This window comes from Siphateles boraxobius, unplaced genomic scaffold (assembly GCF_051911475.1).
Source record: "Siphateles boraxobius isolate OS27281-9 unplaced genomic scaffold, OSU_SipBor_1 22, whole genome shotgun sequence".
In the NCBI taxonomy this organism is placed as follows: domain Eukaryota; kingdom Metazoa; phylum Chordata; class Actinopteri; order Cypriniformes; family Leuciscidae; genus Siphateles; species Siphateles boraxobius.
In genome coordinates, this window is record NW_027508833.1 from 34044391 (window position 1) to 34070938 (window position 26548).

A 26548-nucleotide genomic window follows, 5' to 3' on the forward strand; every position below is an offset into this window, starting at 1 on the left:
AAACGAGGCAGCTACAAGCCCATGTGCCCTGGTGGAGACCATGGAGAAGGGCGGCAGCTCCCCGGACTGTAATAAAGCCTCCATTGCAGAGGCTCCACAGATGGAGTGACATTAACCACAGCACCGAAAAGCCATTTCCAACAATGAAATATCAATATTTACATTTTAATTACACCTTTTCTCTATTTCTTAAGGTTGGTGAATGTAAAGGTGTCTCTTAAGGGTGGAGGGTGGAGGTTGATATTATTAAGCTCAGGATTGACTTGGATTTGGATTTCTGTTTTTAGAAAAGTTGAACTAATGAGATTAATATTGTGGCAAAAAGACAAAATAAACATGTCTCCTCTTTCCTCTTTCTCTTGGGGTTCGGTACGGCTCATCCCTGTACTTCCTGGTTTTCGTGTGTTTGCGGGAATGACAGCAGTTTTGTCCAATTCCTATTAGGGGGTATTAGTGTAGTTTACACAGAGCTCTAGAGCTCTCCGCCTCACTCCTGCGCCAGTTGGATGCCTTTGATGTGTGACTCCCCTACGAGGGTCGAAGCAGCTCCCGCTGGCAAGGTCCGTCGAACGCAACTGCCGTCGTTCTATCAGGCACAAAAGGATGTGTTAGTAAAGGCCACGGGATGCACCAGGCAAGGGCTTAAGTCTGAGCCTCAGACGCCCTCTTAGTTTGCCACGGCATATAGTCAGGAGCGTGAGAGCGTGTGTGCGCGCATACGGGAGGGGTGTGGGGCAAATACTTATACGGATTCATTTGTTTTCCCATGCTGATCGATAAAGCCCCTTACGAGGCTGTATTGACAAACCCTATCTCATCTGGATGTTGTGAAAAAAAATAACACAAGAAAAAAATCTTTGATGATACATTCTTCTTCAAAACATGGAATAACTGCGATTACCGCAGCATTTTATTTATATGCTTATCATTGGAGATTAAATTTAGGGGAAAATCATCCAGATCTTTCCGATAGAGGCCTGACTGCATGGATTAATTTCATACTGGAGGGTTAGCGTCTCTCTCAAACATGATCCGGCCAGACAAACAGAAGCAGAGGAATGTCCCGCATTTCCACAAACACTCCGGCATCAACGACGCACGCAGACGCTTAAAGCGCGCCTTAATGCTTCCGAGACAAGACATTACCCCATTCCACGGCATGAGCACCTTTTAATTTCTGCAAAAGCCACGGCTGAAAATCTTAATTAATTGTTCCATACTGCTTCAGGGTCATTATGCAATGTAATAAAGGCCGTGTAATTATGAAATTTTACAGCCATTACTGAGGCTGATAGCTCGTATTTCATCATCAGACGGGCCGATGGCTTTCCGGGCGCACGGCTCCAAGTGATGGACTGCACACAGATCTATCAGGCCCAAACAATAAGCTGGCCCGGCTGGCGTAATAGCTACCCACAGATGAAGCAACAGATAAAGATAAACTATAAATCCGCAGCACAAACCCAAATGTTGTTTAACATCCGGCGCGAGCGACCGTCAAAGCTGCGTTTTGATTACGCAATTGGAAATAAGGCAGCGATGCGTGTGAAGGAAGTAGTCGGGTGTTGGGAATTTGTAAATGTGTGAGTAAACAGTGAGACAATGAGGTAGGATGATCATTTATGCACTTAAAGGAATAGTTCACCCACTAAAAAAGGGTTCAGTATTTTCTTTTGGACCCCATTGACTTTCAGTGTGTGGACAAAAAATGTATATGTTTCTCAAAAGAAAAAGTCATGCAAATTTGGGACTGGGAGAACGGTCCCTTTAACACACACACACACACACACACACACACACACACACACACACACACACACACACACACACACACACACACACACACACACACACACACACACACACACACCTGCACGTGCGTGAGAGAACCTGCACTGTGACGTATAGCTATTTCAGAACAGAGAGAATAATATAACAGAGTAATGCATGAAAGCATCGATCATGATAAACACAAGGGCTTATTTGAGGAGGGCCGTATTTTATGTGCAAAATATGCAGGGAGGAAAAAATTAGGCAAAAAGGAATATGCTGATGCCAGTTTTGCAAGACACAATGGCTCTTCGGCCTTAGAAGTACAGAAGAGGTTCTGTGGAGGGAAACTCTCTATACCTGAGGGACTGCAACAAAAGAGACAGAGAGGGAAATTCAGAAGAGGGAAAAAAGGAAAGGAGAACATTTTGGACACACTGAAGGTAGCAGACATTTAAATGTGAATTTACATTCAAATATGAAATATGGTGATGAGGGTGAGGACACTTAGATGTTGAGACGTCCATGTGTGTGAGAGAGAGTACTGTATTTGAACCAGTATTGCTTTTCAATCTCTTTGAATATGGACTGCCTAGAAACTCATTCAGGATCTGCACATGGGTCAATGATAAATAAGTGTCCACAATAAAAAAAAAGTATATATATATATATATATATATATATATATATATATATATATATATATATATATATATATATATAATTTAAAACAATCAAACTAAAAGATTCAAATCTTGCATTTTAGATTGTTTCCTTTCAAAATTATAAATATATTATTAATATATTATATACATAAATAATACAAAAATACACTACTTTCTTTTTAAGAATATGTTTTTTAAAAATAATATTGAAGATGAAAATCATAAAAAAGGTCTAAATGTTAAACTTTACACGTAGTTACATTGTACTTAAGTACTGAGTAATATTAATTAACTGTACTTATAGAGTTACGGTTAGGTTTAGGATTAGTTACTTGTAATTATGCATAATTTACTGTTATTAATATAGTATGTATGTAGTATGTAGAAAATATGTAAGTCATTGACTCAATTCTACTGAGGTTCCTTCCAAATTCTACTTCAGATTTCCTGTAAATCTGCAAGTATGAAGCACTGCTGATGTGTTCTGCATTTTTACTATGTGAAGAGGACACTTTCTCTGTTAAAAACATGGCCAATCACATTACTCACAAGCAACACACTGGGCATGGCCATATACAGGCTGTGTCGCCTTGCCACCGCATCGATAATAATTTACATCATGATTAGGCTCTCATACAGGACCGAGGCAATATGTTGCACATCTTCGAGAGCCGCTTGTTTAACTCACAGTCTCGTTTGGATGGGTACACACACACACACACACACACACACACACACACACACACACACACACACACACACACACACACACACACACACACACACACACACACACACACACACACACACACACACACACACACACACACACAAGGTTATAATTCCTCAGAGTCGGCCGACAGCTCAAATCCAATCCCATTTTCTTTCCTGCTTACTCTCTGATGGAGATGATGCACCCCTGAACTGATACTTTGGGGTGGGGTTTCAGGCGAGGGCCATTTTGAGCCTGCCTGTGAACTTTGCATGAACTGCTAGAAAAAAAAAATCATAATATGATGACAGGCCTGTTCTACCTCCCAGCAAATTTGCTATTGAAGATGAGGGGACTGAAATAGAGTTTGGTTTGTATAATTACGTCCATCTATCTTTATATTCCACTAGCATATCACAAATTGAAAATACTAAAAATTGACTGTTCATTCTGATGGTTAATGATTGGCGTAGACACAGCAATGATTTATTGGTTACTTACTGATGTGACACATTTGCATCTTATTAGATGGAGATTACTAGGAGGCCCTTTCAGATTGCAGGACGCAGCCCTTCACAAACCGCCTGATGGATTGATTTGATTTGCAAATGTAATCAAACTAATAAGAGGGAAAAATGAGCAATAATGCCTTGTTTTTTCAACGGGCAATCACACAGGGCCGCCCCCCGCTGGTTGTGGGGTAGACACAGAGCCTGATGGGTTGGTAAGAATGCAGTGCTGGTGACAGGCCAGAAGGTTACTGTCACACCTAGTCAGCTCTCTTACGGCCTTTATAAAAGCAAATGTATCCTTTATAAAGGCTGACATGCGAGAGGACAGATAAACACACGCATAATGCAGAGCTTTGTCATGTGAAAACAAATGTGAGTGTGAGTGCAAAGCATGATGCAAATCTGACTTCTGTCAGTTGAATTTCCACCAGGCTAAGACAGACGTGTTTACATGTGAGGTGTGGTGTAGGCTGGGGATTGTGGGTGATGGACACTCACTCCATAATCTGTGATGTCTATTAGCAAAAATGACGAAAAAAAGAGAACATCTATATTAATTTCAAGAAGAAAATCAATGCTTGAATATGGTGAGCAATAATCACTTGAAGACATCCATCATCTGTTACTAACATAATCAATTCCTCCTGAATTTGAAATATGTAATATAAAACACACACACACACACACACACACACACACACACACACACACACACACACACACACACACACACACACAACTATTATAGATAACCTTTGTTATGATCACTATGACTCACAATAAGGACAATCCAGCTTTTGTTAAAACTTAAACAACAACAACAAAAACAACAACAACAACAACAACATACAGGTTTGGAAAATTAATTGAGGGTGAGTAAATAAATAACAGAATTTTCCATTTTGCATAAACTATCCCTAGGACTAGTCCTAAGCTATACAATTACCAAAGTAAAAGAATTATAAATATCTTTTCACAAACACTGTCTTCAGAATAATGAGACTTTAGGTAATTAATATCCTCAAATATAGGTTAAGAAGACAGAGACACACACTAAGAAAATGGAGTGAGAGATCAGTGTAGAGAAAAAGAAGCATATAGTCCACATATCGGCATGCACAAAAAGGACAAATCTGTGTGTAATGGGGTAAAAGTAGAGTCGGGCATCATTCAGACACCTGAGTCAATAATGTCACAGACTGTAGGCAGCACATCAGTATGAAGATGTGGAACTCATCCAGTATTCTGTGCTGTGGTTATTTGTGAGCTGACACGGCCTTCCCCTGAACAAAATCACACAAACACAACCTTGAGAAGACAACTGCTCATTTCATCACCAACTACTACCCTGCTTTGTCTATAATGACCAATTTACAGATTTATATCACTTCAAAGTAATAACGAGAAATGCAATTGAAGAGAGCTTATGTGATCATGACCTTTGAACTATGTTAACACACCAATAAAAAAAGCACATCTCTCTGACACACATTTTTCCTTTCTTTGCTCTGTCTGTAGAGCCCTTTTCTCTGAGTGTCAGACTTAATTTAGTGTGTCTCACTTTGCTGCATGTATCAGGAGTGAAACCCCTGCTAAAAGTGAAAATTTGATTTGCTAAAAGGAGCTTAGGGGATCTATTAATCAATATTTGCAGTGTGTCAGGCTGAGGGTGGTGACAGACAAGGCCTCATTTAGAGATTGGTTGGAGTGGGAATATCGGGTGGGGGTGTCACAGATGGGTTTTCTCCTCTCATCCAGGGCAGAGAAGTGGAGGAGGGTCCCAAAAATCACATCTGGGAATGCAATGGCAGGCACACCAGCATCAGTGAGGAGAAATAAGAGGGCTTACTCCAGTTTGCAGATAATTATGTTTACATATGATTAGCTCTTCCTCCAGTGGGTTCACAGAGCTAATGAGACAAAACTAGCAAGCACATTCAGTCAAAATGAGACTGGAGTGAGAAAGAGGGAGGGACTACACCTAGAAAAAAGGCGAATGGAGCCGTGACTTTGTGTTTTCATGAGTAGAACTTGTGAGCCAGCAGTGTGAATTGAATGTGATGAGATAAGCAGACCATGTACTGTGAAATTATGTCAAATAAACACGTCTTTACACTTTCACTTTCTATTACATCATCACTGGTTGCACTGAAAGAAAGACAGAGCATGACTAGTGTAGTTTGATTCATGAACAAATGACTCTTGTGTCAGGTCTTTTAACTCTTTCCCTGGCAGCGTTTTTTCTTTCTTGTTTTTTTCGGTTTTATTCTAACTTAATAACTCTACTCTAACTCTAACTAACTCTTTACTCTAACTCTAACTTAACTTAAAAAGTCTTTTTTATAAACACTTGAATTAAAAATGCAACATTTTGAGCAAAAACTGCCTTTTGTCAAAGACTATGTCTGGATGGGATTCAGAAAGATGATCAAAACATAGATGACTGTGATAGGTCGAGTCCATGAACACCCCCAAAGCTTGCACAGTCCTATACCTCGTCCTGGGTCAATATTTCATTCGGTAATGTTAGGCAGTTGTGATTTATATGCTGCTTAATGTTGACGATCACATTATTTTACATGATATCGCTCGTTTCTGTCTCTTCTTCGCCTGTGTTTTGATCAGGAGATACAGTGCTCTTTCAGAATATGTGCAATAGCGTTGTATAACAGTGCAACAGTAATAACATGGAAAGCCGGAAATGTCCGTCAATGGCAGAGAAAGAGTTAATGAATTCACAAGTAATCTGTTTGGTTAAGTCTGACAAATCCTCTAAATAAACTCACTGAATTGGTCACTGAATTGACATATGACTCACCTAATGAACTGTCAGTCTTTATTTTCTGTCATATCAAACTATGATTTGGGTACCTAAATACGCATTTAGTGATTGTTGTGCATGTTGTTGTTGTTGTTGCTTTATTGGCCAAAATAAGGAGTTATCATGGACTTTGTAGTATGCAGCTGGTCATGTGATTTGGTGGCCCTAATGAGATAAAAAAAGGGGGAAAAAAAAGCTTTTATTTGGCCAACAATATAACATGTGTTCCTGTACATAATTTAAAACATTTTTTTCCCAAAAGTATTATATATTAATAGGTTATTCATTCCACAATGAGTGTACACTGTACTTAAATAGACACATTTACAATAAAAAAAAATTCAGTTCATTTAAAAATATTAGAAAAGCATTAAGCTATAAAATTTTATATTTTAAATATTAATAATAACAATAAATGTACATATATTAAAACAACATAATATAATATTTCAATATATTCTGTATACTGTATATTAAATGTTTGTATACATATAAATACTATTTTATTTTGGTAATATATTTTATTGTTACTATCTATATTATTTATTTTAATGTTATTATTATTACTATATATATAGTTATTTACACACTCCCACATAGGAAACACTGGTGTGAAATGTGCATTATTTCAGCACTGTATTACAACGCCAAGAGTGATTGTAAGACCTCTATCTCCAGTGTGTTTTTCCATCCTGAAGATTAGAGGCTGGGAAAGGGCTCATGGAGAAAGCAAACCTGTGCTTTAGATAAATCCCTGGATCAGCTCCTGATTAAGACATCTCATCATCCAGCCAGTGCCAGAGACAGAGCCAGAATGAAATAAAGCATAAAAAACCTCACACATGTTGCGTTCATGGCTGCAGCCTCGGGGCAGTTGTGCACGCTTCGCCAGGGTAACTTTAATTGCTATTGTTCGTATCCAGAACAGGCCACTAAGCCCTGTATACACAGGTCAACCAATAATGATGACACCTCGATCACGTCTGCAGAGTAAGCACCTCCTGGTTTTTTTCCCTAACGAGGTTTCCGTGCGAATATGCTTATCCCGCGGCACGTCTGTCCAGCAAGCACGTAATCGTTTTATTATACCCCGAGAAACCTCGCTGAGATATTTGAGTAGGAGTCAGACTTCCATGACTCTCTCCTTCTCCTGAACCTATTACGAACTAACACTGGCCCTGACAATTGAGGGAGCGAGAGACAGGCCAGGCCAGAGGAGAGAGGGACAGGAAGGTGTAGAAAGCCAAGAGAGGGAAAAAAGATAGAGGTGGGGAGGCAGAGGAATGAAGTGGAGTGTGGCAGTACCTCAGTATCTACATAAAAGAGATTAGAGTCGACAGGGTTCCATTTTACAGCTCAATCATATTGTGTTAGCACACGCTTATCCGCGTGCCAGTGAAAATTGAAAGGGAAATAAAGAAAGAGAGAAAGTCCCTGAGATAGGACCAAGAATGGGAGAAGACCGAGCAATTTCCGCCTGCATAAAGGGCCTGTAATAGTGAGGGTCCTGTCATGCTAAAAAGCCAGCGACGGTCCGTTCACCGGCCATTCTTGTAGCTCGCTCGTCAAGTCAAGTGCGACCACCCTCCATTGTGTGCCGCTGTGTTACGATAAGGCATGTCACAACCGTATGACAGCACGTTTTCATTTATTTGGATTCCTCCCGGTTGGCGCAAGGGGACTCTAATTCTATTTACAGATAAAAGTACAGCTTTTTTGGTTCTCACCTTGTTCTGCTACAAATGCTTGCTCTTTACTCTCCCCCCCATGCCGATTGAACGCAAAAATAAAAATAAAGCATTTTCTTTTTTTCTCTACTCCTCTCGGCCGATGTGAGGGGACACTAATTCTATTTACAGATAGAAGTAGTTTTTTTTTCCCGCTCCCACTTTTTCAGCTATAAACGTTTGCTCTTTCCCCTCCCCACGTGCGGCTTAATGCTAAAATAAAATTACAGCCTGAATGCTTTAATCTCGCAAATGAGATTCCTCACCCTAATCCACATTATGTCATTTTCTGCCTTTTTCCTCCCTCATATTGAGTTAATATCACATTTCCAAATCCTTCCGTCTTCCATAATGCCAGGCTTACAGGAACGCGTGACGCCAGGGTTTTGTTCAGACACCCTCTCTCGTTGTGTGTTTGTAAACCATATCGAATGTTTTCATGGCCTATGTGAGCATGTAAACGATCAGAGGAGGGAGAAGGGGAGAACTATTAAAAAAGCAATCAGAAAGGAGCGTCAGTGTCTGCGCCGCCAGCGGAGGGAGCTGCCGTTGCGGCGTCTTTAACTCTATTCCGCAAAACACAGACTGCTTCATTATCCGCCAGCTCTCCGCAGCGGCAGCTCCAGTAATACTGAGTGATGTTTAAATTAGTTTACAATTTGCCTGCTCTTCGCCTAGGACAGATCGTAAGCGAAGGCGCTCAGAAATGTCAGCGGCGCTCCTAACCACCGTAACAAATTGTTGCCCGTACGCTGCACACCTAATGACTTCAAATTAGCTTCTGTGCGAGAGGCTGACAGTTTGTTACGTCTGTTAGCAACATAGCCGCCGTATCATGAGCCATAAATTGGTTTGGGCTCTCGGGGAGAATGGAGGCCTTCATCAATTTGATTAAAAAAAATTACTGTACCATAGAAACCGTACAGATAAACTAGTCAGAAAAGAGAGGAATGCGCACATGGAGCTGTGGTGGAGGGTTAGGGGAGGCTAACAGGAGGCCTTGCGTGTCTGTCTTATTGTGTGATGGTAAATAAAAAAATATATAATTGAAAAAAAAAAAAGTCATGAGTAGGAATGGAACTTTATACTGTATCCTCACACTTTTCTTTGGAAATTTTCATTAGGATACAGTGGCAATCGGAGCGCAAGGAGCAGGAGGAGATGAGAGCCGCAGGAATACCTGCTCCGGAGATGAGGGGGCTCCTTCCTCTTCAAACAGACACAGAATTGCCTGCCAAGGTCTAATCATACAATCATCTCTCTTCTGCTGAGCAATCGTTCATAGAATGTGAACTCTGACGCCAAATGTACACTGCCAATCGAGAGACTCCTCTGTTTGCTTTCTGAACAGACGCGGTCTATGAAGAGAACTAACACATACGAACACTGGGCAGGGAAAAAAAAGGTATGAATGTGCAAATGCATATACACACATAGTGTGCAGAAGTTCATATACAGACTGAAACATAACGGACACGTCTTAGACTGAAAAATAAATGACAGGAAAACTCATACATTCTGTTACTCTACGGTATTGTATATTGCCTTGTGCTATAAAATAATGATTTTTGTTTTGTTGCCATACCTGCCAAAAATGTAGTCCTTAATATTTTGTGCAAAAACTGTATTTAGCATAATTTTTTTAATAGAATTGTCTAGATACACTTATTCCAATACTGATTACTATAAAACGTAAAGTTAACAAAACGAGCATAAATGACTGAGCCTGAATAATAGCCACTATATTGCACGACAATATACAGTAGTACATTATTATTATAATTAATATTATATTAACCCCTTACCAGTCGCCCCCCTTTTTGGCAATCGAGTGCAAAATGACATACCCATAATAAAATGGTTGTTGCTAAGGAGTCCTTCTGACTATACACAAAACCAAGGTATCATTTAAAAGCTAACACTTGACAGTTTACTGTGAAAAACTCAGAATTGCTCTAGCAATTACTAATAGAGAGATAAAGCAGCTCAAAAACAATGCACAATTTTTTTGAATGTAAAATTCGGGATCACCAGGGATCCCTGCGGCTCAAGGGGTTAATGGTATATAAACACTATATTATATATAGTATATATATACACACCTTTCAAAAACATAATAAACGTTTTACTGCCACTTTTAATCACTTTAATTGATCCTTTACCTGGAAAAAAAGAAAAATAAATATCAAAGCGTAGTCATTACACTACAGTACCTACACTACAGTACACTGTAAAAACCTCCCAACTCAAAATTTTCTAAAAAAATGTATTGGCCCAAATGAAATTCTGCAAATTGATCAAATTAAATTTGCAGAATATCACTTTGGCCAACAGAAAATTTTAAATTTAGATGTGACCAGTCACTAGAAAATTTTGAGTTGGGGAGGTTAGAATTTTTTTAGTGTATAGTCTGCTATACTATATACATAAATGTGCCACATTCCAGAAGCTCCAGCGGTGAGGCTTCCTGCACACAGGGAAAATCCCATTAAATCCACAGGGCAAGTCTGGGTCAATCTGGCATGGAGCATCAGAAATAACCTCACAATCCTGCATCTCGTGCCTGGCAGGAAATTGGCACTCTGATGAGCTTTAAGCCCGTTTTATGGCTTGTGTGGCACTATTGCCCTGGGCCAGCATTAGCACAGTCATATCTACAGCACAAAGGGAACTACAACACAACTTTCTGTGCAGCTAATCAAGATGCTATCATGTTTTGGTTAAACGGCTGGATTCTTTTGTAGGTAAAAGTGGTTGAATAAATCTCATAAAAGAATCTGGGCATGTGAGTATGTTCACATGGCGTGAAACTACCACTCAGTCTCTTCCTCCTTTCTTTCTAAGTTAACCACTCTTACTATTGTCTGATTTCAGAGCTTTCTTTCTCTTCACCTCATTTTTTCTCTCGCTCCAGAGTCAGTCACCTATTGGAAGCTCTTTTCAAACAGTGAGGGATGAAGTGGGGCACCACTCTCTGTGACCAGGGCCGGCTCAGATTAAATGCAAAAGAAGGGCTTTGTTAAGCAGATTACTGGAAACTCCTCATCCTGTCTTGTGGAGATGGGCAATAAGCATCAGTAGAAAGACAGAGAGAGAGGAGGGGACGACACTTCAATTATGGTCAGTTATTGCTGATTGGCTGAAACAGCAGGCGAAAATGCCCCCCCTCCACTCCTATGGATATCGTGCTATACTGAGGAAGGATTTAAGCTAAAACTAAACAAATTGATCCCTGTCTGCTGTCACAGAGGGTGGAAAAATGCTGACCTAAGGACTATGCCACTGGTGGCCTCGGTGATGGCAAATGTCCTTGATTGACAAGGCACAGCTTTGTTTGTTTCAGCATAGTGTTTTTCTCCTGATGAAAACAGCAATTACTCAAACGTGCTTTACTTTGTTTTTTCCTTCAGTTTTTGCAAATACAGGGGAATACAAAATTCTGAGACTACATTGGTTTATTTTCAGAACGGTTTTAGGGATGCAGAAAAATATACAACAAACGAAAAAATATGATAAATAACTAAATAAATATGTGATGTGTTTTTTTATATTTCTATAAATAAGAATATTTCAAAAATATATATATATATAAATATATATATATATATATATATATTTTTTTTTTTTTTTAAGAATCACACGATGATCTTTGGATTCTCAAATCAAACAAATACTAATAAATTCTGAAATTTCAGTTAACTTATTCACTCACTGTAATGCTGATAATGTCATTTATGATGGAATAGAAGCATTTCTTTTGGAATTAATAGAAACATTTTCAGACTTCTGGACTCCACTGTATTATTGAGTTATAATACATATACTATAATCTGTAACTCTTCTCATGTCCTACCTGGGATATGCTTGGCCCAGCCAATGTTGACCACCAGTTCCCTGTCCGCCAGGTCGCAGAGCGTGGTCAGGGCTTTGATGTCGCTGTCGGGCACTGTGGGGTCAGGCATGGCATAGATCTTCTCAGGCTCCGCCACCAGCAAGTGAGACACAATCTTGTTATCTGCAAGGCAGCCAAAGGGGACTGTATTTGAACACCGAGGGGAGAACAAAGAAACAGATTGGGATTATAACAGCAAGGTCATATAGTGTTTGGTTCAGTAGCAAAGAAAGCAATCAGATAACATGAAATATTGGCAGAGTTGTTTTCTTTAGGCAGAAAGATGATGTTTGTGGTACTGAAAAAGCTGTTTTTGGTCAATGCCTGGTGTCATTTGTAATCGAAAATAAAAGTATGTTTGGTTTCTTGTTCATAGGTCAGGAGAGAGTTTGATGGTGTAGAGCAGTGGTGCTTAACCTGTTTGGCTTCAATATCCAGGTTTTCTTTATTTATTTTTTTGCCCATCAAAATAGTTTACAGTATATTTAGGAAAGAAAATGTATATTATATAAATATATATTTATATTATATACATATATTTACAATTTGTGATTTTTGGGGGCAATTTGCAATGGGGGCTTTTGCATTGTTGAGCGATGTTGGCCAAATGAAACTGCTCTGCAATAAATAAAAAATAAATAACAAAAATTGGGGGCAGTAACCTACCAGGTTGAGAACTACTGCTGTAGAAAACGAGATTTTTTAAAAACTCAAATCCATTTGATTCTCATTGTGGATTACGCCAAATTGTGCATATAAAGAATTGTGTTCGGGGTATTCTGTCAATCTAATAAGAGAAAGGACACACATTTCAGATCGGATTGCGGAGGTGAGGGAGATTGGAATAGGTAATTAGCGACACCCTTACAGTTAAATGGAATTCATTTGCTGTTTAATCATCTATGTCAATGCAATATGATAGACAGACAAAAGCCAAATACACCACTGCAATCTTTGTGTGTATATCTATGTGTTTGCAAGGCCCAGATGAATCACTTTAAGCCCATTGCATCTGTGTTTGAGGTCCGAGGAAAAAACGGATCACTAAATTAAAAAGCATTAACTTGTGAGGTGTGTGTGTGTGTGTGTGTGTGTGTGTATGTGTGTTGGAGGAGGGGAAGAAATGGATCAATCAGCCCAGCCCTGCTACTCCAGGGAGTGGGGGAGCCTGTAAGTGCTATCTCTAGGTAAATCTTATTTAATGTTTCCCTAATTAGAATCAATGCAACCCAATTTCCAAACCCCATGCCTTTGTTATGTGCAAATAATCAATCAGGTAGGCTGGGACCATGGCTATTCCTCTCTGTTTGTGAAAATAGAGAAAGAGATAGAAAGGAAAGTGAGAAAAGATACAGAGAGCTCAGAGACAGACCGATAAAAGCTTCTATTAATGGGACACTGCACTAAAATACGAAGACGCCTCACAAAACCAAAACATTTGTCTGTATGCCCATGCAAGGGTGGATGTCTTCTGGATTACCAGCTGATAAAAAACCATCAGTGGGGATTTATGTTAGAAAAAAATACATTTGAATCCATAATTTAATTTAGACCTAAGCGAAGGAAAGTCTTAAACTTGGAAATGCCTCCAAACAGCTATTTTCTGTGTAGGTAATGGGTAAAAAACAAATAAATCTTCAAAATCGTTTCAAAACATTTCAAAAGAGCCATACATTATGATAACAATGGTAATATAAATGCAGCTTCTTTAGCTCCAAAAATGTTCATTCTAGATTAAACAAACTTGAATTAAAAATGTCTCTTTCAACTGAAAAGCGGGAAAAACAACATATTGAGAGATTCCTCCTGTTTATTTTTCTATGAGTGGTCCGTCATCTCCCAATTATACTGTCTCTGAACAAAGTCCACATCTTGCTAACACACAATAGCAAGGGGGAAAAAATGAAGTAATGAAAGTGGATGGGAGCTGGACATAGGACAGAGAATAAGCTTTCAATAAGTTGCTCTCGGTGGCTGGAAATAAGCCTGAACCTGGAAGGAGGGATCAGTAGGATTAGGCAGAAGGTTATTCAGAGCGCTGTATTCCTAAAATGATTTCTACAACTGTAATAATTAAGATTATTTCCGCTGCTATCATGCATAAAAGCATATTGTATTCCAGGAGAATATGCTACCATTAAGTAAAAAGGCTTTAGGGACAAATCTGTTAAGCGCTGCCGTGCTGTCTCTTTGCAGAGCAGTCTGACAGTGCGGAAGCTCCGGTATTGTGGGTTTGATGTCTTTGCCAGATTGGATTTAATCCGGATTAGGCCTCTCTCTCCTTCTCGTGCTCGCTCGCTATCCCCTAACACACACACGCACACAAACATCTTTGTCGATTGGCTCTGTCATATACTACATCTCTGTCTTTCTTGTTTTGTGTCCAATTTCCTGGTGCATTGGAAATAAGGAAGGCCACTGTAAGGTGACTGAGATATTAGAGAAAGATACGGTATTTTATCTTTTATTTTATTTATTAAATATATAAACTGAAAAGGTGGTTCACTCAAAAATGAAAACGGTTTACTCACAGAATTTTTTTTTTTTTAATATGAATAATGTCTGAACTGTTTTTGTCCATATAATATAATGAAAGTTAATGGGGTCCAAAACAACACTGGACCCCATTGCCTTTCACTGTATGAGGAAAAATATATAGATGGGTAGATGGGTAAATGGATTGATAGGTAGATAGATAGATTTTGTTTTCTGCATAAGAAAGTAAGTCATACAGGTTTGGAACAAAGTAAGGATGAGTAAATAATGACAATTTTCATTTTTGGGTCAACTATCCCTTAAATTAACACTTTTATTTTTACATTTAAAATATGAAGATAGTATGGCTTAAATAAGTGTGTGTATGTGTGTGAGAACAAAAATCCCTTCTTTAAAAATGTAAGAAAAAATCTCTTTATAAATGTGTAGACATTTAATGCACACAATGCAGTTCTTACATGGCTTTTTGGCCGGCAGAGCCAGTTGAGGGTTCAAATAGGGGCTGTTTTCCGCATCTATCCGGCGTTTGTACTTCTGTCTTCCGCCGCGCACACGGTCCAGTCGAACGCCTGATGTAAAGGAGGAGACAAGAAAAAAGGCAACATTTACTTTTCACACATAATTTTAGCACAAACACAACCTCTTCAAGAAAGCAGGCAGATAAAGTGCGCTGTCACTTTAAAAGCACTGCGAGTGGAGCGGGCCGCTGTGAGCCAGCCATAAACGGCATGGCAGCTGTCAGTGGCCATTTCAGGGATGTGGACAGGAGATGACCAGCTGCTGACAGACAGGGGCACAGCCACTCTCTCCATGTGAAATCAGGACACGCACCTGCCCATCTCCCGCTCGTGGCGTGTGTGCATCTTTAGAGCACTCAAGTCACAACAGAATAACAGGTAAACACCAGAGAGCCATTTTTGTAGTGTTAACGCACATCTTCAAAAGTGTTGGTGACAACAATTACAGGAGACATTAACACTCAAGAGTGCAGGAGCGTTCAAGTACTCAAGTACTCTTGTGAAGCACCTCACCGTGTCTTTAAAGGCTGTCCTATTCTCCTTCATTATTTAAAACTCTTGTCGATATTTTTCCCATACAAAGAGCGCAAATAAAGTGTGATGGGGTAATTTATTGAGGTGCCAACTTTGTGAAAACATTCTGAATCCATCCATCGCGACCTGCGATTCTGATGAGTGCAGAGCCTTAAAGACCTGTCCCTGCTTTTAATTAATTGACATACAAAAGAGCCTTAATTTAATTATGCAAACCTCTCTAGGGGATGGGCAGTTTCCGTGGAAACCACTTAAAGGTGGCCTAGGACCCGTTTCATGTTGCATGCTGGAGAGGAAAGGAATGGACATGAAGGCCCAGTGGGCCGGCCCTCATTTCACAATTAAAACACTAGAATTCTCGTTTATCCGAATGGCGCTCCATCGGCACCTCCGCTGGGCTTTCAAGGCCTGACACTCTGAATAATTTAACAATGAGATGCACCTGTCTCATATTGAAGATCACTGACTGAAATTTTGAAGTGCCGCTTATGGGTTTTACGTATATTTTAGCTCAATGAAATGTGAATCCATTGATTTCAATTAGGATGGTGAAACAGACAAAAAACACAAGGGTTTTCTCCCCAGTATTTAGATCAGTTAACCAAAATGTTTTTTTCCAATGGGAGATTCTTAAAATTTGAACCCAACCCAAATATCAGGTTACATCCTTGCTGACAATGCATCAAAACTAAATGAAAAGCTAATTCATAAATGTAACTCCATTCCATTTATATGGCCAATATGCCTTGTATCATTTATAAAAATATTATTATTAATAAAATAAAAGTATTGCCATATTGTACAGACCATAGCCATATTATTTCCTATATATTTTTCCAACAGATCAGTGTTGCAGTGTGATTGCACCAAACACACAAGCGTATTTTGAGATGGCGTGATAATGAGTGTTAATTAACTTTGACCCTGGCTGGTTGTTGATTATGTGACATTGTACTGCAGGACAAAAGTGGATCCGTGACCCTGTTTGCTCACATTTCCACGAAGGAACACACGTCCCACAGGCTTCGTTTTACACAAGAACGGCGGTCTTAAAAAGATGTCACATTGCTAGCATAACCTCCTCGATGCCAGCACCCAAAATATGCAACAACACACGACTCTCACATGTTGAAAGCCTCTCATCTTAACAAGACCGACCCTCCCAGCCAGAAACCGGATCCTGCCCTTTTCCGGGTGCTTGGACTGCGGGGTTTATTGGGCTAATTCACTGCTAAAGACATGCTTGTAATAGCATCACCTGCAGTCCCGTATGGCATCTTATATCTCGCTCCTTCATGAAACCTGCATTTTCCATCCAAAATTAATGCGGGTCATCTATATAGCTCTTTTACTAGCCTGACTTGTTGACTTTTCCTAGTTCTAGAACAAGAAGTGCAAATGACACCAAAACCATTGAATTGAGTATGTATAAATGTGTATAAAGTGTTGCGTCCAAGCTCATCATCTTTGTAGGCCTGCACTGGAAATAGATGAGGAATTAATGCAGCACAACCCTAAAAGAAGCTGTCTATTATTAGGAGAGCCTGCCTCATTGCTGAAGAAGAATCGTTCAAGGATTAACATGCTCAAAACAAACAACATTGGAATAAGTTGCCCTTTGTAACTGATTTGCAGCCAGCTTTGTGGCTTCTCTTATATGGTTAAGATTAAGATGCGGCTACAGTATGTCGACCTAGGGGCGATCGCTACCCTACACAAACGGCGAGAGTGGCTTTACACCATCGGGGTACATCCGTCTGCTGATAGACCTTCTATCGCCACATGACTGTAAAGCAAGCAGGCGCCTGGCTGCACATGATGCCCCGCTGGGTCAGGTTTCACACAGGCGCAAATACAAAGAGCTGCTGATTGTTTGTTTGACGGCGTATCTATGGGTCCATGTGGAATTATCTTGATGAATTACATTGCTTCATGGGACGAACATGGCAAAAACCAATCTGATGTTACAGTCTCAAAACGGACCAAATAGCTCTTACCGTTCAGTTTATGTGAATGTTATGGGTTTCCTTAAATATGATGACAAGTCAATAAGAGTTAATTTAAAGGGACAGTTCAACCCCCAAAAATGTAAATAAGTACAATTCTGTCATCATTTACTCACTCTTATGTCTTTTGACATATGTAGGACTTTTTTTCTTCTGTGGAACACGAAAGGAGATCTAAAGCAGATTGTCCAAGCTGCCCTTTTCCACACACTGAAAGTAAATGGGGACTGGAGCTTCAAGGTAAGATTTTCTATTGATAATGACTTCATTTTCAGTCATTTGCACACAAAAAGCTGTCATTTGCCTTAAGAGAGTGAATCAGAAGAATATAACCTTTTGTGATTTTGTTTTTGTTCTTTTTGGAGATTGACAGCAGCAGTCCCCATCCACTTTCATTGTACTGAAAAGACGAGCATGGACCTTTTAAAAATGTTTCCTTTTATGTTCCACTGAAGAAAGAAATTGATGCAGGTATGGATGGCATGAGGGTGAGCATAGACAGAATTGAATTTTTTGTGTGAGCTGTCCCTTTAAATTGCAGAAAATTATGCACTATAATTTATTCATAATACATTTATTCTCTTTTTTTTTTAAATGTTCCTCTGCTAACAGCTTGAAGCTCACAAATAATACTATTTGTATGTTCTGTGATTTCTGATTAACTTCATACATTAGTATTAATGTGGACAATGACATGAAATGCTGGTAAAGATTTTCACATCAAATGGCTCAGATTTCATGCAAGCATTCAGAACAAAAAGAGGTGGAGAAAGATGATTTCATTTCATACTGTTGTAAATCCCCAGTAGATTACAAGATTTTACTGTTTTAATTAAGATGACAAATAGACTAGTTGCTTCATGGAGAAATCCCTTTTCCCTCATTTTAAATTATCCTACTATCCTCTCCGCACATCCCCCAACATTTTTATTAGGACCCACAGATGACCGTAAACTTCTTACAAGGCTTGTTTTGAATTTCATAGGTGGCGTGGAATCCTGCAAGGCGTCTGCAGAAATTTACGGGGAAGTGTGAGAGAAACAATCAAACTGGTAGCAACGTGTGCCACTTTAAAAAAAGACTAATTAATCAGACGTGCCCAGAGAATTCTGATGCCTCGAACTTACGTCATTATATTACACCTATTCTTGTTTAGTAGTCAACAGCATGCGTGCAGACACACTAAAGAGGCAAGGAGACTGTTGTTTTGGCCAAGGCTGATGGGGAACTGAAGAGTGAATACGGCAGCCAAACTTCTCACAGCTGACACGCATAAACACTATGCCGCGTCCACTCAACAAAGGCTTAAGTGTTCACAGGAACGTCAAACGTGTGCTGATAGTTCAGTTTCTTTTTACAGGTGCTATGCATCACAAGAGTATAGCTTGCTCTCTGATGAATAAATATAGGAACAAGCACTTAACCAGCTAAATCTAGCTACCAGAATAGATCTTCCATCAACATTATGTCTACAATGAAAATGAGACATTGACCAAAGCAAACATGAGAAGGAGAGAATGTTGATCTGATTTACTTACTACGATTATTGTGGACAACATTGTGGACAACAAAATTACAGACTATAAATAATCCCGTACCTGCTATGTACTTGTTTTGGCTACAAAACACAATGAATATTTTTACACATGTTTTTTATGTTTCTGAGGGTAATTTTTTTCCAAAGTAAAGGTCAATACTATGTGCATGATGTCACAACAGATATTTTCTAATTCAGATTTTTTTCTTTTGTTTCGTCGTCTCTGAATCACCTTGTGCGTTGGCAATATTCAGTGTAGCACTCTTACATCTTCAATTAAACCGTGCACTAAGTTCCAGTTCCTTATGAAGTTACTATTAACTGGTAACTCTGTACTAATTACTTGCCAAATACATTTTGTACTCACATTTGGCTCTCGATGGGTGTTAATATTGGACCCTAGTGCTCCTCTTCACTAAAAAAGCATATTTAACAGTCATAAGGCACTGACAGAAATGAACACAGTGTAAAAGTACCAGAATCTACTAAGCTGCCAAACTCCATTAAAATGTTCACCATAACTCTTTCTCTATTGTAACGTAGATATTCTAAAAGCATTGCCATAAGAAAATGACAACCCAGCTTCATTCACATATTCTTGCTGGTTCACTTTAGCTAAATCCAAGGGGGACCAAATTGTTTTAGTCAAAGTCAGCAGCGCTATTCCACCGAAGCACACATCCTCCAGTCTATTCGATTAATGCTGTGAGCTTTTATGTGGAAATAACTGTGACCTATGGCAAAGGGTAAAACAAAGCGTGTCTCGTGTGCTGAGGCCAGCCCAGCAAGCAGGACACCCCATTCTGAGAAAAAGAGCGAATCCCAATTGCAAACGGCCGAGTTTACACACAAGATGCAAATGGGACTCGGACAAATGAACATGGGAAAGCAACAGGACTGCTGGTTGCCAGATCCCCTGAGATCTACAGGAATGAATTATTAAATCTTCACCGGGACGATGAGAGAGAGAGAGCGCAGGAATAGGAGAGAGGGGGTAGACACACACTGTCATCTGAATCTCCCTCTTAATCCAATGAGAATTTATTTTCTCTGCCGCTGTAAATGTTGGTCGCTAAGCTGTGGGACAAGTGCGCACTGTGGTGCTATTCATGCATAAAATGTGGATTTATATTTGATTTTCTGATGTTTAAGCCTGTTAAATTCCCCCCTGCTCCCCTGGCACAATCGCCTCCCCTTGAGTTTCTCCGTAACGTAATTACATTGAAGAGCAAATATTGACAGCATTCGTTTTAAGCTTTGAAATGTTCAAATTCCCAAGAAGAAAAAACAAAAAACAAACAAACTCAGAATAACACCAGGGTTCATTATTTCGATTGGCCAGCTACAGAAATTAAACATTGAGGGTGGTACTTTGAATTCTGGAATATCAGAAGTGCTGCTTTGAATTTTTGACGGTGAAAGATTTTTGTTTCGTGTTCGGCTTAGCCCTTGACAATGATTTGCATTCTTTGAAAATGTGCTGACCATCGGCAAGTAAACAGACGTGACCATCTTGACAAACAAGTCAGGTTTGGGGTAAAGGGAGAGTGTGTGCCATTGTGTGTTCAGAAAAAGGATGTTAGCAGTTTGTTTCGATTAAACAGTGAACACAAGTCAAAGACACATTCTAGATGCAAAGAATAAAAGCACCATCCCTCCCCAAAGAGATAATCAAAGCAACTCAAAAACCAAAAACCATATGAAAGAAATTAATCTTATGTGTGCAGTTTCACTAAGCTGCTAAAAGCCTAAAAAGAGTCACATCACAGGTGAGTGGATTCACATGAATATGAATGAATGAATGACAAGAGCTTTAGAGCTGCCTTTTCTTCAAAACATAAAGATCAAAAAACAAGTCACATTACAGACGTAAAATGAGTTTAATTTCAGCTGCCTTGTGTTGTTTTTGTTGTCTTCATATTTCTACATAATATAATATTTCTATTAGTGCTGGGCAACGATTAAATCGCATCCAAAATAAAAGTTTGTGTTAACATAATATATGTGTGTGTACTGTGTATAATTATTTTTTATATAAAATACTTAAGTTTATATTTACGAAAAATTGGTTTTATATATATATATATATATATATATATATATATATATATATATATACACATACATTCTTAAATATATACATGCATATGTGTGTATTTATATATACAAAATAATTATACACAGTACACACACATATATTATGTAGACACAAACTTTTATTTTGGATACGGTTAATGGTGATTAATCGTTACCCAGCACTAATTTCTTTATACTATTATTTAAATTAGGACTTTTCCAGTTTTAATTTGAATATCTTTAATTTAATAGAATACGGTATAGACATCGATATGCACAGGATACCAAGAAAAGCTCACAATGTACCATATCTCTCTCACTATGTTAATTTTGGGTCAACAGTCGATCCTATAGTACCTGAAAGAGACCCTCCTTCATCACCGCCCACACCTCTGCACACAACTCTCACTTAATAAAGAGCCATCCGAACAAGCTCATTTATTTTCCAGAAAATTAACTCACTTTCAGTCCTGATTAATGATTTTAATCTAAATGAATCAAATTAAAAATTGAAAATTATATTTCCAAAGCCCACAAAAAGGGGGGAAAAGACAAGGAGAAAAGACCATTCCCACTTAACAAATGAGCCTTCAAATATTAAAAGAGGAGCAGGAGTGGGTGATCCTAATGAAATGTGTCCGGTGCTTGGCTGCCTCTCCCTACACACAGATCCGGAGTTGAAAAAAAAAGAGATGCACAGAGAAAATAAAGAGATAGGAGAGGGGGAGCCCTGCTCATTGTCCACAGAGAGAATTACTGAGCTATCTACTTACTTTAATTATTGTGTCATGCCCTGTCCATTCTCAACACTACTTTAAAAGGGAATGAGAGGAAAGCAAACTGCAGGTGCCACGGTCATGTGACTGCAGTGGGCCGAAGCAAGTGAGTGGGCATTGACTGATGCGGACAAATTTACTGCGATATTTCGGCACAGAAGCTGGCTGCGTGGCTAGCTGTGTTTTTTTCCCGGGGCTTTGTTGCTAACCTGCCAAATGCTTGGCTGACTTAATAGACAAAGTGATGAACGGCGATCATTTTGGGGCGGAGGAATATTGCTGACTGCCAATATTGGAAGCACTTCTGATTGGATCACCATCGGATTTCCCACTTCAAACGGCATTGTACATTGAAGAGACGGGTGGGGGGGGGGGGGGGGGGGGGGCTCGGCATCTAGGTCAAATTGACATGTTAGTGCTTGCTTTGCGAGGGGAAAAAACACAACTGGAGTGATGGAATAGGCGTCACTTGTGTAAAGCTGTTATTGGTTATCGAGTCGTGGCTGTTCAGAGCTGAGCACAATTTTATTATGACCCATCTTTCATCCAGGATCCCCAGTATAAAGGACACGGAAATTTTAGGGGGGTGGCGAGTGCTGATGGAATGTCATCCAAATGATTGAAATGTTGAAATTCATAATTGGAAACACAGTGCTATCTTATGGCCCTCTCCCTCCACACACACACACACACACACACACACACACACACACACACACACACACACACACACACACACACACACACACACACACACACACACACACACACACACACACACACACACACACACACACACACGTATGCAGAGCTCCGTCACAGCAGCAGAGGCATGTGTGAGGATGGGCACGGCAGTGGTTTTTATGGTAATTGAGGCAGTTATATGAGGTGGATGTGGACAGCGCCTTTCTTCTGCCGAGACTTAAAGAGAAATAAGCGTGCGTTATCTTCCTGCCGGCAGAGCCGCCCTATTGTTGATTCAATAATACAAGACGGCTCTTATCAGGGCTTGGGGTGACTGATTGGCAGGCCGATATGTTTAGACAATGTGCCGTGTTCAAACTGAATTTACTCAGGCCTCCGGTCTGCCCAGGAGCAAGCAGAGCAGAGCGAATTAACACCACACAATGGACTGAGACTCTTTCAACATCTCTACATGACCCCCTTGGCCCATGTCCTTTTCTGGACTAATACCCACGATGATTATGATGATTACGGTGGTTAGCGGTTACAACTAAACATAAATATAATAGTATTATAATAAAAGTAAATGAAAGCAAACAACAACAACAATAATAATAATAATACAACAATAATAAATTATTAGCGACACACCACAACAATGAATGGAAATAAAAGCAAAAATTGAATAATGATAAAAATAAGAAGATGTGAATGAAAAAAAAAACAACAACGTGAATGAAGGCACACACACACAAAAATACTAAGTAATAAAAAAATCATAAAAAAGGTGCACCAGGAAGGGCAATGAGAACAGTAGCTTTAGTTACACTAATTAACAATAATCAAAATAAATTAAATTTAAAAAAAAAATGCAAAATGCATTAGAGGACACCAGAGTTATCCGAAAAACTGTAGTTAATTTGCTTGATAATTTTTAACAGGGTTATGCAAGAAAGTGTTTAATTCGAGCAGAATTAAAATCATCAAGTATATCTTTGAAACAAATTTACCGGGGAGAACTAGTTCTGTCTGAACAGGGCTTTAGAGACAAACGCATCAACACAAAATCAAGAAGCATAATTGTGTTTACGTTTGAGGTCCCTGTTTAATTTAAAGAGACATCCAAGTCGTGGGCAAAAGCCGAAGCAGAAAGAGGTGTTAAAAACATACGGTGTGTAGGGGTGAGATATGGGCCAGGGGAGGTGCTGGCCAGCATTGCGGGATCAAAAGGAGTGATTTTTTGCCTTCATCTGGCCTGATGGTGGAGTAAATGAGAACAGATCAGCGCTGTGGTCTGTGGGCAGGTGGCCGTCGGCCGTCTCCTAGCCATTAAATTGCTGGCAAGATGGAGGGCCTTCCTTTCCTGTAGCCACACTTACAGATCAAACAGTGACAAATAAGATGTAACTGCTCTTGTAAAGCAAGGCTACAATCTGTCAAAGTACAATATAATTTGTGATCTGATGTGGAAACCACGTCTATTCCTGACGGTTCACCTACAAAATCTCACAGGTTTTTTTTCTGTTTCGATCTCCTTTTCATAATCTTTTATAAATTCTTGGGATGCGCTGGTTGTTTGAACTGAACATTTTGGTTTTTGTTATGGTTTATAGCCATTATGATGACTTATACTGTCCTATACTATGATTTTTTTTTTTTTTAAAAGCTTTCAAATTAAACCGCCAACAAAAATAGTTAAAAAAATACATAAATATATGTGTAAATAAAAACAATTAAACAAAAATAAGATATTTACATTTGGGAAAAAGACCTGACAGCGATACTGCTTTTAGTATCTACCTAATTAGGCAGATAATAATGGTATATGATATTTATAATAATAAATATATATCTACTGTACATATAACATGTTTCATTTTAGAGATAGACAAGACAGACAGATAGATAGATAGATAGATAGACATATAGATAGATAGATAGATAGATAGATAGATAGATAGACATATAGATAGATAGATAGATATATGGATAGATAGATAGACATATAGATAGATAGATAGATAGATAGATAGATAGATAGATAGATAGATAGACATATAGATAGATAGATAGATGGATAGATAGATAGATAGATAGATAGATAGATAGATAGATAGATAGATAGATAGATAGATAGATAGATAGATAGATAGATTGATAGATAGATAGATAACATCTTTATAATGCCTCAAAGCCTTTTTGGTGAATTTGACTCCGTTCTACAGCTCCATTGTCTGTTTGTGTGCGGTAAGCTTGATCATTACCTGAGGAAAATCAGTGCTGAGGAAAAAACTACTTAGTGAGCTGTATGACTGCATTAACAAGGCCTCTCTCTGCCTGAACAATTCCTCGCCTCTAAATGATCTAATTAAAGTCTCATCAGTCGTGTGTCTCGGGCCGAGCCCTCTGCTGCTGCATTCAGACACTTTCACACGTAACAGCGTTCCCTGCTGTGCTAGCACTCCCCTCGGCCAAACCGATCCAATGGAGGGCTTCTGATACATCATCATAACAGACAGTGGGTGTCTTCTGAGGGTGGAAGACTTGTAGAGGTTTAGATGTTGAGCATGGGTAATATGATGGGCGATGAGGGTAACAAAATGAACCCTTAGGGAGTTGAACAGTGATAGGTATGAAAGTGGGTTAACAGTTATGACCACATATCACTCCGATACACTTTCAACACATTCCTTATACACACATGCAATGAATTTTCCAAAAAAGTGCCCCCTTCAAAAATGTGTAAAATATTTATAAGCTTTCAACATGACCGGGACAGACAGATTTTGGTGGCAGGTCATAGTCTATCAGGGGTGGTAAGATTGATATGGTATGTGTCACTGTGGAAGGGCGTCAGTGCTGTAAGGCAGTGGGTGATGGTGGAGATTGCATTAGAGCAGAGCACAGGATGGTGCTGGGGGCTGGGCCACGCTGGTTAATATGGGGCAGTGGGGAAACTGATGGTGTTGTAGGAAGGAGGGACGGGCAGCAAACGGCCTGCAGGTTGCTTCAGGTCGGTCAGTGGGAGATGAGTGGGTAATTGCGACTTCTCCATGCCCAGTGTGTTCATACAACCCTTCAAACGACAGAAACCGCATCTGAGCCTTTTCTGATTTCTTTTCTTCCATAGTACATAGGTGGGACTAAAAATGTGAACTGAAGTATGTACGCTAATATCATCAAATGTTCAAATGAATGAATAATATATATATATATGTATAATATAATTATATAATAATATTAATATTTAATAATTAATACTATAGTATACTATATATATATATATATATATATATATATAAACTATTTATTTAAATAGTATATATAAAAAAGTATACAACTATTATGTATGTAAATATGTAAACAGTTTTTTTTTTATTATTCTTTAATGTATTTATTTAAATTAAAAAATTTTAAATGAAGAAGAATGTGTGATACTGACCATTATTATACTTACTTACATTATATTATTGTATATTACAAAAATTATCATTTAAAAAAATAAAAATGAATGAACGCAAAACATCATTTTCGAATTTGGACCCCACTATATGCATTACAAATTTAGGTCTTAAATCACACGTCACCATTAAAATAAAATTAAAATTAAAATAGCATGTCATCTCTCTCCTTCCAACTCACCGCTCTAAAAATATCTGAAGATATTGTTCTATATAGGCACTGAATTCACCTCCTCAGCACTTATAAAAAAAATAACTAAAAAAATCAGTACAATTAGGCCTTGTGCCATGTAATTAGCAATTTAAAGACAATGAGTAAATGAAATGCTTTGCAATCAGCTGACATTAATTTTGCATTGCA

General features: G+C 38.9%; 1 protein-coding gene across 19 annotated transcripts in view; it reads right to left on the reverse strand.

The window, feature by feature from the left end:
* The window catches only part of esrrga (estrogen-related receptor gamma a), a 276809-nt gene that overhangs the window by 14332 nt on the left and 235929 nt on the right, over positions 1–26548 (reverse strand). For 14 of the 19 annotated variants that reach the window (XM_077239803.1, XM_077239807.1, XM_077239795.1 and 11 more), the window contains 2 exons: positions 15054–15164; positions 12061–12243 (listed from right to left, as the gene is read on the reverse strand). In XM_077239803.1, coding sequence (XP_077095918.1) covers positions 12061–12243; positions 15054–15164 — 294 coding nt within the window. The remainder of the gene's footprint in view (positions 1–12060; positions 12244–15053; positions 15165–26548) is intronic. The other 5 variants (XM_077239811.1, XM_077239802.1, XM_077239806.1 and 2 more) reach the window with 1 other exon arrangement.